The sequence below is a fragment of the Hyaena hyaena genome, unplaced genomic scaffold (genome assembly GCF_003009895.1).
Source record: "Hyaena hyaena isolate Hyena2069 unplaced genomic scaffold, ASM300989v1 scaffold_271, whole genome shotgun sequence".
NCBI classification, from domain to species: domain Eukaryota; kingdom Metazoa; phylum Chordata; class Mammalia; order Carnivora; family Hyaenidae; genus Hyaena; species Hyaena hyaena.
The window spans coordinates 1,065,099-1,083,827 of record NW_024080902.1 but is presented as its reverse complement, the minus strand read 5'-3'; the positions used below and the strand labels follow the sequence as shown (position 1 = coordinate 1,083,827).

At 34.5% G+C, this 18,729-nt stretch overlaps 1 protein-coding gene and 1 pseudogene across 1 annotated transcript in view; one reads left to right on the top strand and one right to left on the bottom strand.

The window, feature by feature from the left end:
- Nucleotides 1–18,729, bottom strand: part of COL19A1 (collagen type XIX alpha 1 chain) — a 329,204-nt gene that overhangs the window by 246,549 nt on the left and 63,926 nt on the right. Inside the window, exons 8-10 of the mRNA XM_039245800.1 lie at nucleotides 16,253–16,378; nucleotides 15,106–15,168; nucleotides 4,794–4,847 (exon numbers count right to left, since the gene is read on the bottom strand). Coding sequence (XP_039101731.1) covers nucleotides 4,794–4,847; nucleotides 15,106–15,168; nucleotides 16,253–16,378 — 243 coding nt within the window. The remainder of the gene's footprint in view (nucleotides 1–4,793; nucleotides 4,848–15,105; nucleotides 15,169–16,252; nucleotides 16,379–18,729) is intronic.
- On the top strand, nucleotides 16,526–17,413 carry LOC120240934 (annotated as a pseudogene).

The window sequence follows — 18,729 nt, the reverse complement described above, 5'->3', positions numbered from 1 at the left end:
TCACCTAGTCAAACTTCAAAGTGTAGTTCTGTTTTAGAATGATAGGATTTATATGCAAATCAGTTAATTTATTATTGTATCACACTGGATGTAAGTGTAAAGTGTAGCTAATATACAAATTCTATTCTACACTGCCCAGACTATGCTTCATTCCATTAACATAAATCAGCTGTCTAGTTTAAATATTAAACCTTAAAAAAATTAAGAAAGTTTTACTTTGAGAATATTATGCCAGAGATATATGTTCTCTGGCACTTTGCATATATTCTTGTTCCAAGTGAGATAATTCATCCTTTTTTAAAAAAATTTTATCTTTTAACAGAACCCTTTAGCATTTCTACTTCTAAGAATAAGAGCCTGAAAGAACTACAAATGCTGAGAAGAAGAATCAAAGGTAAGCCTGGGGATGCTATATGAGTAGCCTGGGAGATGTGTATGAGTCACATTAAGCCACTTGTTGGAGACAGAGTTCTGAGAATACATAATACTTTAAGAATTAATAATTTTCTTTGGAAATTTACTCAGAAAAATCAATCAAGTTATTTTCATCTTAAAACAATGGAAATATTTTTACTTCAAATATAAGTGCTCATCTTCACAACCATAATTTAAAATTTTTTTAATTTTAAAAATTAGGAAAAATTGAGATATCCTTATTGGAGTCAAATATTTAAAACTTATTAACCATGCCATTAGATAACATAGTAGCTTTCTTGTCATGTCTATTCTGTATGTATTCATTAGAGTTATTTTAAATAAAGGGTAACCTGTGGATTATGGAATTGAGAAAAACAGTCTTCAGATGACATTTCTTCCATCATGAGTGTTGCATCCCTTTAACAGCTAAATTAAGTGACAAGATAGAAGCAGACCTGGTACCACCAATGACTCTGACCTTGAGGATAGGCTATGCTCAAAGAGTCATGATTCTATAGATACTGGTATTAGTCACTGAGGAGGGTCTCTGAGGCCGTATGAAACCAGGATCCAATAGCTAAGTGTGTCTAGATACCATGTTTAGCACCATTGGCAACAGAATGAATTCTCTGTCTGTGAGGCTCTAAGAGCAACTCAAATAAATTAGACGCAAAGCACACTGTTTGTAGAAACATAGAATATTTGCTAGGACAATATGCATTGGTTTTAGAACACCATAGATACAGCTTCCCTTTTATCACATTAGTTTTTTTATTAAGTTTTTAATTTTAATTTCAATATAGTTAACAGTGTTATATTAGTTTCATATATACAATATAGTGATTCAAAAATTCTATATATTACTCACTGCTCATTATGATAAATGTACTCTCCCTTTATCTATTTCTCCCATCCCTCTACTACCTCCCCTCTTATAACCATCTGTTCTCTATAATTAAGAATCCATTTTTTGTGTTGCCTCTCTTTTTTTTTCTTTGTTCATTTATTTTGTTTCTTAAATTCTGCATATGAGTGAAATCATATGGTATTCATCTTTCTCTGACTTAGTTTGCTTAGCTTTATACTCTAGATCTATCCGTGTTGTTGCAAATGGCACAATTCCATTCTTTATTATGACTGACTAATAACGTATATATTACTAATATATATACAAATATATATATTAATATGTATATGTTTACATCTGACACTTCTTTATCCATTCATCACATTAGCTCTTAAGTTCTCTGGAGACAGTGCCTTCACAGACACTGAAGCTCATTGATTTTGTGAGACTCACTCCATCACCATTTTGACCAAATGGATTCCAAGGACTGAGGCTTCCATTTCCCAGAATTACTAGGTCCAACTAGGTTATCAGTAGCTGGCATATTTCTTTGTACTCACTGAAGTTTTACTTCAACTGTAGTATAGATCATCACATTAAATTCTTTCTATAAATTTGAGCTTCTAGGAAAATAAGCAAAGTCTTTAATTTTGAGTAGTGATTGTCTCTGCAACATTACATCTTGCTCCAGTTCTTTCACTCTGCCCAAAATGTCCTCTCTTTTCTAAGAAACTACTTCTTGTAGAGAATTGCTTGACTTGTATATTTAACATTCTGGCCTGTTACTTTCCTACTGTCATAGCCCTTGATTGATATTAATTTGATCCACTTTTGACTGAGTTGAGTCTATTGATTACTTCATCTAGTTCTCGTACTGAATTCTCTGCTGACAGCACCTTTTAGGAGCTGACAGCCTCCTCCACCGCCAATCAGCAGCAATTTACACCTGGTTTTCACTGATAGGATCCAAGAGGTTACTTTGGAGTACTGAAATTAATGGTATTTTAACAAATATTAGTAAATTCTATTCTAAAGTATTTCAGGAGAATGTTATTCTGCTTCCCCATAATTTATTGTTTAAACTGTATAATCTATTTTAATTCTGTCTACATTTTGCTTTAAAAAAGTTCCTATATTCAAAGTAATTTGAAAAATCTCAATGATCTGAAATCCAAACAATCAGATTATTACGACATATTTTGGGAAGAGGTTGCTGGAATAAATGTATAAAGCAAATTTTGATTGTGGGATATCTCCTTAGGAGATAGAAGACTGAGTAGTATTGTATAGGGGAAAAAGCATTTTGAAGGAATTAGGCTTTTGAACAAGTGTTTACTTATGAAGAAGAGTCTGCAATTAATGTCATAAGTAAGATTAATTAAAAAGAGGATAGCAGTGGGGGTGCCTGGGTGGCTCAGTCGGTTAAGCATCTGACTTCATCTCAGGTCATGATCTTTCGGTACATGAGTTCAAGCCCCATGTCAGGCTCTGTGCTGACAGGCTGGAGCCTAGAGCCAGCTTCAGATTCCTTGTATCCCTTTCTCTCTGCCCTTCCCCAGCTTGCTCTCTGTCACTCTCTCTCTCTCTCAAAAAATTAATAAGCATTAAAAATTTTTTAATAAAAAAATTTTAATAAGAGGATAGCATCCCAAATAAATATTAGGTTGCAGCAAGGTATCATTCAACAAAGATTTTACCGAGTCTAACATTTATATTACTATAGGAAGAGTAAGGAAGTTGCATACAGGGCTGAATAATTTCTAAGAGAAAAAAGGAAGGAGCAATGAAGCAGTCAGCAATCAGACACATTTAAGAAGGACTCAAAAACAATCTGATAATTTCTGAACCTCCTACCACTTCAGCTTCGGTTACTCCTGCTACAACCATAGGCTAATAACCACAGGGTCAAGGCCTTCTGGATAATGAGGCACAATGGACTCACTGGATAGTTAGTGCAGCTAAAACAGCTACAGAAACCCATCCTAAACTTATCGTGGTGAAGAAGAACATTTTCTTAGCATCAACATGAGACATTTTAATAATTAAGTAATTTAAGTTGTGTGTGTGTGTATATGCCTACACACACATTTAGAAATTATGAAAAATAAGACAAACTAATTGCAGTTTAATTTACCAATATAATAATTTTCAAAGTTTCTATAAAAACTGGGCAAATATACGGAATGAATAAGTCACAGAAATAAAAAGCACAGCATGGGGGAATAGTCATTATGATGACAGATAGTAGCTACACTTGCAGTGAGCACAGCATAACTTATAGAATTGTTCAATCACTATGTTGTACACTTGAAACTAATGTAACACTACATGTCAATTATACTCAAATAAAAAATGTATAAAACAATATTGAGCTTAAATAAGATGCTGAACTGCCACACTAACTTCTTGTGAGTAAATTCATCACACAGAATTATCTTTACAGTATTAAAAAAGATGATGTGAAAAATCAACCATTTTCTGAGATAAATACTACATTTACAGCATTTTACTGATGGATCGATTATATCTCTTGTATTTTTATTTATAATATCTCGTGTGGTACTATATTTTAAATGTTTACATCTACAGTGAAATATGGATGAAAAGATACTATAGCGTACATAAAATAGTGAAACTAAGAAGCTTTGGGGCTCTTGGAATAATAGGCAATGTTCCAGAGCAGGGGTCAGCAAGTTTTTTCTCCAAAGGACCAGACAGTAAATATGACTTTGCAGGCCATCTGATCTCTACCACACTTACCTAACACTGCCACGTGGCACAAAAGCAGTCTAAGACAATATGAAAACAAACGGGTATGCTTGTGTTCCACTGCAACATTATTTACAAAATCATACAGTGGGAGTTTTGGGCAGCCTGCTACAGGGTCACTGTTTGCTGACCTCTCAACAAGCAGACTTGTTCTGTATATTTTCTCTTCCTATCTGGTATAACCTTTTAAAACAACCATACTATCAACAGCAGCCAAAGTATGGAAAGAGCCCAAATGTCCATCAACTGAGGAACAGAAAAGAAGATGTGGTACATAGATACAATGGAATATTACTCGGTAATGAAAAAGAATGAAATCTTGCCATTTGCAACAATGTGGATGGAACTACAGTGCATTATGCTAAGTGAAATAAGTCAGTCAGAGAAAGACAAATATCACATGCTTTCACTCATATGTGGAATTTAAAAAACAAAACAGATGAACATAGGGTAAGAGAAGCAAAAATAAGATAAAACAGAGAGCGAGATAAACCATAAGAGACTCTTAAATACAGAGAACTAACTGAGGGTTGCTGGTGGGGTGTAGGGTAGGGGAATGGGCTAAATGGGCAATGAGCATTAAGAAGGACACTCGTTAGGAGCACTGAGTGTTATATGCAAGTGATGAATCACCAAATTCTATTCCTGAGATCATCATTATACTATATGTTAATTAACTTGGACTTAAATTAAAGATAATAATAATAATTTTAAAAAATAAAATAGCCACATAGATCAAATAAATCGCAAATCCACATACCTTTTCACCAGGAATTCCAGGAGCACCAAGTTCACCTTTAATACCACCTGAACCCTAAAATAAAGAAATGCTCATTAGGTTTTTTTAAAGGTATATTAATGGCTAATGTAAAAGAGAATCTACCATTTCACAGATAAGTTGCTTCTCCTTGCACCAAAGTTTGTTCCCTGAATTCCTTCTTTGTATCGTCTGCAAGTCAATAAACTATAGTTTTGACAATAAATTATCAACATGTTGGTAAGTAATAAATATCAAAGGGCTAATAAAAACTAAAACTAGACATTCTCTACACAGATACATATAATTCAATTTTGTCATTTCTTTTATATTTATTGAAGGTTAGGAATGATTCAATTGCTTTTATATTAACTAATACTTGATGCTTTCAATTCAAATAAGTCATGAAATTTTAAATGTTTTACTTATTTATTTTTGAGTGTGAGAGAGCATAGGCATAAGAGGGGCAGAGAGAGAGGGAGACAGAATCCCAAGCAGGCACAGAGCCTGACATGGGGCTCAAACTCATGAACCATGAGATCATGACCCGAGCCAAAATCAGGAGTCTGCTGCTTAACTGAGACCCAGCCACCCAAGTCATGAAACTTTAGATTCTAACGTACCCATATATGTTTCATTAATGTGTCTGATCTTCTATTATATCCTCTGGGAAAAATCTCACAGCTGGGTCAATCCAATTGTTAGCTTCCCTGCTCTTCCATTTAAAGTGGAAAAAATAGTCTCAATGAAGCTGATACGTTACCTATATCTGCCTTAATGGCTCTACCACAAATACAGTCTAATAAATATATCCTTGAAATGGTGAAAATAATATAAACTTTTTGAATGAGTTTCTCTATCACTAATGTGTGGCAGAAATTAATATATCAGAATTTTATGAACATGTAATGGCACTATTATACTGATATAGTATGTTAATTTCAGATTTTAGTACACATGCAAATTTTAACTTCAAGTTTCTAGAGATTAGAGGAGATTATATCAGGCTGTGTAAAACTTATATAAAAATGGATACAAAAATTGATACAAAATACATCAAATATGTTCAATACTAGATTAGAAAGGATAAAGAAATATTCCTTATTTCTTATATTGACAGGTTGAAAGTCAAAAATCAATGTTAAATCCTATCTAGGAGAGGCTGCTACTAAGCAACTTTTTTCTTTCAAAATAATTATGAACATATTTTGAGACAATTATTTTTTATTGGTGTGGTGTGGCTATAGTATGAGCATATGGATAATGTCAAATTGAAAAAAATACACATTTTTTTTCAGATTAGGAAGGAATCAATACCAAAGTTTCTGACTCTGGAATCAAGTAAGTTAATTCATATCATTTTAAATTGTTTTGATTTTCTCTAGAAGTATGTCAGCAAAGTAATCATTTAGTAAAAGGTGAAAGATTTATGCTATCTGAAGAGGAACCAGAGTATAGCAAAGTAATCATTTAATACAGTCTATACTTTTTGGGAAATTAACTGAATATGTGGAAGACAGTAATACAAAAATAAACTGGAAAATAATTCCTCAAATAGAACTCAGGTCATACTCCCCCTTAGGTTCTGAGACATTGAAATTGAGCTGCTATTTTATACAATTCTGAGGGAATTTCAACTTTGAAGTGGGTGAGGATATTAACCAGGGTCTTAAAGAACTGACAAAGTAATGTGGTTGCTAAGTAATTAGGTTGCTAACTACATTTGGTAAGAGAAAGGGAATTAAAAAATTCAGAACATTATAACAATCGAATTTGAATGAAAGAAAAGTATTAATTGTTATTTCAAATAATGAGTCACATCTAGAGTTTACTCTTGGACAGATGACATGATTTGATTAAGTGCCCTAATATAGAACACTGATCACATCTAAGTGTTCAAATACAAGCAGCAGTTGAATTTTAAACCATCTTACTCCATGAGAGAGAGTCATTATTTTTATGAAAAGAAAAAACAAGGTAGTAAATCATATTAATGAAGCATGGATCAGAACATAGGCAAGTAAAGATGAACACTAAATTAAGCTCAAACATGTTTGGTTTTTTTTCCAAATATTTCTGATTCTTCATTACTAATTGGCAATATGAAGCTAAAACTAATCAGGTCACTAACTTTTGTTTTTTAAAAGAAAGAGTGTAGTAGAACAATAGTGAATAATGTAACTGTCCTTTATGATTTAGCATACCTAGTTCTTTCTCTGCAAATTGACTCTGTGTGCTTGGCAAAATACCCTAGGCAATTGAGGCACTGAATTTACAGCTGAATTGACAATTTACACTTTCAGGTATGATATTCATTCATTCAATCAACTCTTATTATGTGCTGTTCTATGTATGTTGCTCACAAAACTTCTATTCTAGTGGAGGAAATAAATAGATACATAATGTTAACAAGTTAGGTGACACTAAAATTGCTAAGAAAGAAAATAGAGGTGGGATGAAGGAATGCTTTTTATATTAAGATATCAAAATAGCCTTTTTAATTTTAACATGATTTCTGAGCAAGAACCTAAATGGTGTGAAGGAGAGAGCCAGGTGGATATCTAAAGAAATCCCAGGTATATATAACCTGATGTAAAGATCCTGGAGCAGGAGTGAACAGGGGAGAGGGTAGAAGACAATACAGGGAGTGAAGAGTGGGATAGGGAGAGCTCTACACATTATGCAAAGACTTGTAGCCAAAGCAAGAGCTTCAATGTTGATTCACCTTGAAGGAGAAAGGAAGCCATGGGTGGATTTTGACCCAGGTAGGAAAGGATTTACTGACATGATTATTCATTGTCAAATAATGTTGGGAACAGAAGACACAGATTTGAATGAAATACTTAAATAATTAAGTGATCTTTTTAAGAAATGAATTATCAATAAATTATTAATATTTATATGTAGCATACACAAGCTAGTAGAGATTTTTATATACTAAAATATTTCATCAATTGCAAGTTCCAAGGAATTATTTTACAAATGAAGATTATTTTGTTTTTGACCAAGTCACATAAGAAACTGAACTCAATGGATTATCTCCATCTCTCCTTCAATATGTAAAGATTATACTGTGGATAGGAAAGCAGAAGAAACATAAATTTTTTCAGTACCTATTACGTGTCAGTTTCTGGCACTCAGTATTTTATATACATTTTATTGTATTCCTTCTTCACAATAAAGCACTAACTAGGTATTATTAAGGATCATTTTCAAAGTAAGAGGTAGAGAGGATTGAATCTCAAGTGGTTCAGGTTCCACAGAGGTACGCCTTCTAATACTGTCCTAAATATCCTTTGTCAGTCTTAAAACCAAAAGGAAATCCTTGAGAACATCTAGTTCCCTTAGTAACACTGCACTTCTGATCATTTCACAAAATTAACTATTCAATATGCCTTAGAGAAAAATGACTTTCAATCTTCAAGCTATGCAAGCATTATTTTGTGTACCTACTCTAATAATGAAAATTATGTGCCAGACTTAAACACAGAAGAAAGTCATCTTTATTTACTGCACATTAAAGTTGCAGGATCACACAGTAAAATAAGAACAGGAACAGACTCATCATCAACTGCTTAAAATGAAACAATACATCTATGTTTATTACGAGTGCCAGGAAAGTGAAACACATTCATGGCCTCAGTCATAATTACACAGCAACTACTATGCTGGCTTAATGAAATGCTGATGCTTGTATTGAAAAAAATAAAGGAAGCGTACCAATCAATTATTTGTCTTGTTTTGTAGCTCATCAATTTATTTTGCCTCAGCTGTTTTTACCTGGCTACTAAAATCACCTGCAGTTATGAGTTCTGTGTAATCTGGACACTAAAACCAATGTTAGTATTTTAAAAACCTTAAAAATCTTAAAAATATCTTAAGTGGGAAGTTACATAACACATTGTAACCCTAAGATACATTTTTTCATATTATATATATTTGGAATAAAATCAATTGGCTAATTATTATTTTTACTAATTCTTTCCTAGTTCTTTTCTACTGCTTTTCTTTCCTACAGAGGGAGGAAAGGCTCCTTGAACAAATCAACACTAGATTGTAAACTCAGTGAAAGTAAGCCTATGCTTTCTCACTACTGCTATACTATACTTTTTGTTATAATAATAGGAACTCAATAAATAGTTGGTGATAAATTAATGAATAAAAGAAAAATGAATATTTACATGTTAAAGGAGACATCTACTTATGATTAAAGACTCTGGAGGAAAGAATGAGTCTTTAAAAGATATACGCTGTAACAAGAGAGAGACTCAGCACTTAATCTTTTTAAATAGTATCATTTAAAAGTGATTTAATGATTTTCTTAATATTTACTAAATGTTTTTTAAAAGGGACAGAGATATTGTTAAAGTATTTTATCCCTTCTACAACTGACATGTGGAATTTTTTCCTGTGCTAGTAATCTTAAATTGATAGAATTGGTAAGTCAAAGAATAGGAAAGTCAAGTTAAAAAATGGTAATGTGCATCACATCACAATCACCAGCAAGTAAGCCATATATGCATTTTCAAAGTACTTTGTGTGAATCTTACAATGTAGGTAGAAATGATAGATGATACACCCTCCTTTACAGATGAGGGAAATTAAGCATGAAGAGACTGGGTGGCTTGGCCAACCTCACACTGCTAACCTGAGAAGAGTTGGGATTAATCCAGATATCTCTACTCTACAAGTCCTCTTAATTATGTTGCCCTGGGCACATGATTCTACCAATGTATGGGTTTCTCAGTTGCAAAATGAGGAGAAAAGTACTGGGTTGTCATTCTTTATGAAGTTATAAGGATTAAAATAAGTATTACAAGTAGAAGTACCATGATCAAAGAACACAAATAATATTGAAGAGCTTTTAAAATATAGAGCAACCTTCAAACTGCAAACTGATTAAGAGAAGGACACTGGATTTGACAGGTCTAGGGGTTCAGATCCCAGCTTGACCATGTGGCCTTGGGCACTAATTTAAACTCCTTAAACTTCAGTTTTGCCTTCTATCAAACAGTAATACCAACATTTAACATGAAGAGTTTTAAGGATCAAAAAGATAAGATCTCTAAATCACTCTTCCCAGTGTCTGGTACATGGCAAGTACTCAATAAATACTAGCTATTGCTGTAATATTTATATGTTCAGTTTGATTGAAGTAGTCCTTAGAACTAGATATTGTTTAATGGCATTAGGCAAAGTTATCTCAAGTAATTTGATTTAAAGGGCAAAAATAGATGCTCTATCCTACTTCAAAATTCTCTCTTGAAAAACTGCTAAGGTCCCTAAAGTTTCATGTAAGCTACAATGGGCAGAACTTCCTTTGGTTGTCAAATGCCTATGATTATCTTTGTTGAAGCTTTCCGTGCAAGACTGAAGGATCAGTCATTGCTCAGACATCAGTCTCCTACCTTTTAAAATAAGGAGCCCACTTAGATTATGTTGTTCATTAAGAACCATGGACTTCCAAGTTAAGGCATGAATGGAATGTAAATCTGTTTCACCTTGGAAAGATAACAAAAACATAATCAACTCCTAAGCTTAGTACATATTTATTTAGTTAACTAACAAAAGACATGATATTAAAAAGTGGAAAATACAACACCTAAGTTTTGATATAGCAGGGAGAAGGGAAAGGCAAGTCTCTAAACATGGGATACTGCCTAGAATTAGTTCAACAAAGATGAGCTGTTTAAGAAATGGGTAGGAAGCTAAGGAAGAATCTTCAGAGGAGACCCCTCAGCAGACATGAGAAACAAGTCACAAGAAAAGTAAACTATAAATCAATATCCCTGATAAATATAGATGCAAGTATCCTTAATAAAATAGTAGCAAAATGAACTCAACAATAAAGTGAAAGCATTATGCAACAAGAACAGAACATTCCATGCAAAGCAACAAAATATGCATTCTTTTCAAGTGCACACAGAACACTTTACAAGACAGATCAAATGTTAGGCCACAAAAACAAATCTTAATAAATTTAAGAAACTGAAATTATTTCAAGCATCTCTTGTGATCAAAATGGTGTGAAACTAGAAATTAATTAAATAAAAAAAACTAAAAAATTCATAAATATGTAGATATTAAAAAACATGCTATTGAGTAATCAATGGATCAAAGAAAAAATCAAAAGAGAAATAAAAAATATCTTAAGACAAATGAAAATGTAAATATACCATGCCAAAATTTGTGAGATACAGCAAAAGCAATACCAAGAGGGAAGTTCATTGTGATAAATGCCTACCACAAGTAACACAAAAAGTCTCAAATAAGCAACCTAACTTTACACCTCAAGGAAGTAGGAAAAAAAACAAAAAGCAAAGCCCAAAGTTACTAGGAAGAAAATAACAAAGAATACAGCAGAAATAAATGAAACAGAGACTTAAAAGATAATAGAGACCAATGAAACTAAGAGCTGGTTCTTTGAAAGAGAAACAAAATTGACCATCCTTAAGTATATTCATCAAAAAAAAAAGAGGACACAAATAAAATCAGAAGTGAAAAAGAAGTTACAACTGATACCACAGAAATACAAAGGTTCATGAGACTACTATGAACAATAACATGTCAACAAATTGGACAACCTAGAAGAAATGTATAAATTTCTAGAAACATACATCCTACCAAGACTGAACCATGATAAACAAAAAATGAGCAGACTGATTACTAATAGGGAGACTGAATCATTAATAAAAAATCTCCCAATAAACAAACCTGTAGGACCAGACAGCTTCACTGGTGAATTCTACCAAACATTCAAAGAAGAATTAGTAACAATCCTTCTCAAACTCTTCCAAAACATAGAATAAGAGAGAACTCTTTCAAACCCGTTGTATGAGGCCAGCATTACTATGATATCCAAATTAGACAAATATGTCACAAATAAATAAAATTACAGGCTAATATCCCTAATGAACATAGATGTAAAATTCTCACAAAATACTAGCAAACTAAAATATGTATGTATTAAAAATATCATACACCACAATTAAGTGGGATTTATTCCAGGCATGCAAGGATGGTTGAACATCCATAAATTATTCAATATGATACATTGTATTAACAAATTTAAGGATAAAAATCATATGACCATCTCAATAGATGCAGAAAAAGTATTTGACAAAATTCAACATCTACCTATTATAAAAATTCTTAAGAAAATGAGTATAGAGGAAAAGTAACTCAACATAATAATGGCCATATATAATAAGCCCACAATTAACATCCTACTCAATGATGAAAAGCTGAAAGTTTTTCCTTTAAGGTCAGACACAAGACAAGGATACCCAATCCCACTACTACTTTTCAACGTAGTATTGGAAGCCCTAGCTAAAACAGTTAAACAAGATGGGGCGCCTGGGTGGCTTAGTCGGTTAAGCGTCCGACTTTCGCTTAGGTCATGATCTCGCGGTTCGTGTGTTTGAGCCCCGTGTCAAGCTCTGTGCTGACTGCCAGCTCAGAGCCTGGAGCCGGTTTCAGTCTGTGACTCCCTCTCTCTTGGACCCTCCCCTGCTCACGCTGTCTCTCTCTCTCTCCTAGAAATAAATAAAACATTTAAAAAAAAAAAAAAACAGTTAAACAAGAAAAAGAAAGAAAAGGCTTTCAAATTGGAAAGGAATAAGTGAAATTGTCACAATTAACAAATGACATGATTGTATATATAGAAAACCCTAAAAATTCCATCAAAAGACTGTTAGAACTAATTAACAAATTCAATAAAGTTATAGAGTACAAAATCAATATACAAAAATCTGTGGTGTTTCTATATACTAATAGTGAACTATCAGAAAGAGAAATTTTTAAAAATCTTAATTATAATTGCATCAAAAAGAAGAAAATACCCAGGAATAAATTTAACCAAGGAAGTGACAGATATGTATATTGAAAACTATAAGACAGTAATAAAAGAAATGAGGAAGACACAAATGGAAAGATATTCTATGCTCAAGGATTAGAAGAATCAATATTGCTAAAATATCTAAACTGAAAGCAATCTACAGTACTATGCAATACCTATCAAAAATGGTATTTTTCAGGGCACTTATTCAGCTCAGTCAGTTAAGCATCTGACTGACTCAGGTCATGATTTTGCAGTCTGTGAGTTTGAGCCCCATGTCGGGCTCTGTGCTGACAGTTCAGAGGCTGGAGCCTGCTTCAGATTCTTTGTGTGTGTGTGTGTGTCTCTTTTCTCTGCCCCTCCCCTTCTCATGCTCTTTCTCTCTATCAAACAAAAACAAAAACAAAAATAAAAATGCCATTAAAAAAAAAACAATAGCCAAAACAGTCTTGAAAAAGAAGAACAAAGCTGGAGGAGTCATGCTCCCTTATTTCAAACTATATCACAAAGCTTTATTAATTAAAACAGTATAATATTGGCAACAAAACAGACACATAGATCAATGGAACAGAATAGAAAAATAAGAAATAAATCCATATATAAATGATCAATTAATTTATGATGAAGGAGCCAAGAATGAAGAAATTACAATGAAGAAATGACAGTCTCTCCAGTAAATACTGTTGGGGAAACTGGACACCCACATGCAAAAGATAAAATTTGACCACTATCTTACACTGTTATACAATTAACTCAAAATACGTTAAAGACCTGAATATAAGATCTGAAGCCATAAAACTCCTAGAAGAAAACAGGCACTAAGCTCCTGGACATAGGTCTTGGTGATCATTTTTAAATATGACAGCCAAAGCAAAAATAATTAATTGGTACTATCTCATACTAAAAAGCTTCTGCACAGCATAGGAATACATGAAAATATGAAAAGACATCCTACTGAATGGAAAAATATATGTAAATCATATATTCGACAAGGGGCTGATATCCAAAATATACAAAGAACTCATACAACTCAATAGCAAAATAATAATAATAATAATCCAATTAAAAATGAGCAGAAGATCTGAATAGACATTTTTCCAAAGAAGATATAAAGATGGCTATGTGGTACATGAAAAGATGCTCAACATCATTAATTATCAAGGAAATACAAATCAAAACCACAATGAGGTATCACCTCACATCTGTGAGAATGGCTATTACTAAAAGCACAAACAATAACAAGTGTTCATAAGGATGTGGACAGAGAGAAAAAGATTCATGCACTGTTGGTGGGAATGCACACTATATAGCTATTATGTAAAACAGTATGGACATTCTTCAAAAAATTAAAAATATATGACTTTATCTGAAGAAAATGAAAACACTTACTCAAAAAGATAGTTACACCTCCACATTCACTAAAGCATCATCTACAGTAGCCAAAATGTGGAAACAATCTAAATGTCCATCAATGAATGGATGGATAAAGAAGATGTGATACACACACCGAAACACACACACACACACACACACACACACACACACACACTCCACAGGAATATTATTCAGCCATAAAAAAGAATAAAATCTTCTCATTTGTGACAACATGGGTGGACCTCAAAGGCATTAATAGTGAGTGAAATAAGCCAAACAGTTAAAGACTAATATTGTATGATCTCTCTTATATATGGAGGGAAGAGAAGAATAGAGAAGGGAAGAGAAGAGAAGAGAAAGGAAGGGAAGGGAAGAGAAGGGAAGGGAAAAGAAATAAGCTCACAGATACAGAGAACAGATCAGTGATTGCCAGAGGTGGGGGGAGGAGGTGGAGAAATGGGTGAAGAGGGTATAATTTTATTTAAAAATGAAAGAAAGAAAGAAAGAAAGAAAGAAAGAAAGAAAGAAAGAAAGAAGGAAGGAAAGAAGGAAGGAAGGAAGGAAGGAAGGAAGGAAGGAAGGAAGGAAGAGAAAGAAAGAGAGAGAGAGAGAGAGAGAGAGAGAAAGAAAGAAAGAAAGAAAGAAAGAAAGAAAGAAAGAAAGAAAGAAAGAAAGAAAGAAAAAAAGAAAGAAAAGAAAAAAAGAAATGAATGATAGGAAACTAAAAAAGAATCTTCAGTGGTGGCCCATCAACACACAAGTAAAATAAGAGTTCATCAAGGATTCAGTGAGTGGAATGCTGAAGAAAGTAGGGCACAACTAAAATATAAATGTTCTTGCTTCACAGTTTTGCTTATAGTTTATAGATACAAAGATTTGGGTCTCTATATCTTTTCAAATTTTAGTTTCAGTAGGAACTCAAAAGCAGATTTGGAGGCTGACATAGTCTTCCTTATTTCAGTGATCACAATTTAAATATAGTTGTTAATAGCCTTTAACAGAAACATGCATTTGTATGGGACACAGAGATATGAGATGGACATATTTTTAAGTCACTTTTGAAACAATCCACCTTCATCCTGACAGTGTTTTGTGGTATCTTACCGGTTCTCCTTTATCCCCTTTCTGACCAGGTGAGCCTGGAGTTCCCGGAAAACCGGCTTCTCCCTGAGCAAAAATGAATTTGTGTTATCAGACATTGTCACATCGAGCCAAAGATTAATCATTTATAAATATGAAGGTGACAATAGTAGGATAAAGTGTTACTCTCCCCTGAGCTGATGTTGGTCCTTCTGCTGGAATGCCCTTCCCTTATTCAGGAGGCTCAGTACCCTCCGTCTTCCAAATACCGTTTGGCATCATCTCCTCCATGAGACTTCCCAGTAAGTGGAGGACATGATGTTCCTTTATGGCTCCTGCATCTGCTGTTCTTATGGAACCTGTGCAGTATTGGTCGCTACAAGAAATGTAAGTTTCCTAAATTTTAACTCTCCTCTATACACTCCTCCAGCCAAGAGTGAAGGGGTAACAGGATGTGGTAAGCCTCTAAGGGTAAGTAGGAAGTCACAACATTAAGGGACATTCTGCTCTAGGAACCTCTTTCCTTTCCTCAGATAAGGGCAGAGAAGAAAACCATCAAGAAATCACTCAGCCTACTTTTAGCACAGCCTCTTGACTGCCATTAACATTCACAAAAGAAGTTTATTTAGGTCCACGGGCCCACTCTTCCTGACCAGGGGACTGTAGTCATACCAGAGAAGCAAATTCTTTGAGTGATACTCTCTGCATAGTCTCTACACAATTTATGGCAAAAGCAGATGGATGGCTGGATACTGGACAAACAGCCTCCACACAATAAAGAAATACTATGGAGGGTATTTTTCGGTATCTGTGGACGAGCAGGCACTCTCCTTCCTTCAACTGTGAATTCTCAGAACTGAAGCCTATTCCTGGCACATGCCAAGTACTCAATATCTGTCTGTTGTACAGGTGGGTCCTCCTCTTACCTTTCTATCCATTCTAATTCACAGCCTGGAAAGTCTGATGGCTTGAGAACTAGCCAGAAAAAAATCCAGGAAATCCTTTCTCCAATTCCCTTCTCATAACTTACACAAGTGACTAAATGGCTTATGCTTTTGATTCAACTAGCACTAAAGGTCAAGACACATTCTGTGCACTGGGGCCACATCCAAGGGCCTTGGCTTACTTTGTGCAATGGCTTCTCAGTGGGCATAGATTAAAACTAGCAAACCTTGTTTGGAATGCACTGGCAGCGGTCTTGAAGTTCCTGCTCTACTGGCAGATAGGCAGACAATTTACTGGCGTGAGCAGGTAACAGTGATGATGCAGTACTTCCAAAGCCATCTTGATCTGGACACTAAAATCCAGCAAAATGATTAGGGTTAATTCCCAACCTTCTAACATCCCAAATACTCACTCCCACCAAACTAGGTATGACTGGAGTTGCCTGCAAGAACCACCTTCTAATTAGCCAATAGTTGATGCTGGTATATGAAAGTTGATAATGGCTTTGCTCTTTCACTCGGCCCCCAATGTGTTTTATTACACTGACAACATGTTAGCAATGCACTAAAATGTTGTTCTGGTGAGGAATTCTAAAGCTATTATAAATGACTTTATGATAAGTACAAAAATATCAAATACAATAACCGCATTGTTACCATAAAATAATTATACACATTACATCTGTATACGTTTTTGTGGAACAAAATTTAAAATAAAAGCAAGTGACTTGAACTTTTAGAACATCATTTACTCTAATAAGATAACTGTAAAGGCATAAAGAGCTTGGTAGCTTTGGTAGGCAGCCATTGGTACTATGATGGCCCTCAGAGCCTGGTGGCTAACTGAGGCCAGTGTTTCAAGTGGGCCATTGAGCTGAGTGGACCTGGAGGAGGCAGCAGGAGCCAAAGTGACCGAGATGGTGGCCGGGGAGACTCACTGTACCCTGTCAGTTGCTTGGACAAGCAAGTGCCTGCCTGATACCAGCGGGCAAGAGACACATAGGATTCTAGTGGAAAAGCACTACTGGGACATTGCCTTGGGTTCTTTCAAACATATTTCCATAATCCTCTTCATTTTGTATACGGCAGACAGAACTATCTCCATCTTCCCTACTACAGTGGCATGATGACGGTTTGGGGGTCTAATCAGACACTTAATGGCCATTTCAGCCATTTTCAAGATGCTAGAAAGTTCAAGCCAGAAGTTTCTGTAGGATTTGGTGGATTCATGGAAACCTCATGGGTTTGGCATGGGCTGTTTATAATTGCCAGTCAATGAGACTATTGCCCACACATGCATCATATTGGTTAGCCTTCACTGAGCCCCCTGAGAGGATGGGGTTCAGTGGTGGAGAACTGCTTCCATGAACCTGACAAAGAAGTACCTGGTGCCTACGTACTGGGATCTCATGTGCAACCTTTCTATGCCCAGTGGCTCCTCCTCTGCATACTAACTCCTAATATCATCATTCATGCTGGAAAGAACCCAAAGCTCTCTGTTCCCCATGGTGAGGAGGCAAATCCCAGAAAGACAAGTATGTATCACTACAAACACAAAGAAACTATACCAAAACCCTTGACTGAATATAATGTGAAGAACTGTATTTATGGTTCCAGGACAGAGCAATACAACAAATAAAACTCTAATGAAACATAAGAATGCCTACTGCTAGGTCAAGAACCATGGCAGTAGTTCCAATAAATTATGGTTGAGAACAATGCTTTAAATGCTTTAAAAAAAGTTGCACAAGTTTCCCTTAAATCTATTTTCCTTAATATTTCACTTCTATTTAACACAAACTCGAACATAAGAATTCTGTTGGAGACATGTTGGAAGATGTGAGAAACTAATGCTGGATTCAGATTACACATGATGAAAAAAATAATAAAACAGACCAAAAGGAGCACATAAAAAAAGGAAAGAAATTCTTTTTACACTCCAAGACCGTATATATTTAATTAAAGTGTATCTTCTTCTAGTCCACTGTCCTTTAAAGCTATTAAAAAGTCTCCACCATAACAGACAAGTGGCAAATTTTATACTTACTCAGTGGGTTCAGAACATGTGGGATAACGTGAAGTGAAACTTAGTTACAAGCAATGAACTTTTTTTTCCTCTCGAAAAATAAATCCAGATGGGAGGATAAATGTATCCTTTCCTGTCACATCATTTACCAGGCTCCTCACCAGGGTTTGTAACTGTGAATTTGTAATTTTATGCACTTGTAATTTCATAATTCTGAATTTCCAATTTAGGGGAAAGGGTTCACACATTACTTTGCATACTACAAATTATATATGCTTTGAAAAAGTGTCAGGATACAAAAGTAAAAGATTGTCAGTGGTTATTTACTGTGGCAAAACCATGGCTGATATTACTCCCTTCTTTGAATTTGGCTGTATTTTCTAAGTTTCCTATTATAAACATACATAATTTTAAAACAAAATTATTTTGAAAAAGATGGGTAGCACTCCAGTGTCTGTGAAAACAACAAAAGCTGTAAGAAAAATAGCACCCAGCAACACTGGGATTAGATTCCTGTGTCCCGCCTAGTTCCATCACATTTACTCTCTCCAGATTTAATAATTAGCTCTTTTGTTAACTTGATCAGTTTCCAAGTCCACAAGTTAAAGTCACATTAGAATGAAATATGATTATCACCAGAAGAGTCCATTTATCTCATATGATTTGATATGATTTTCC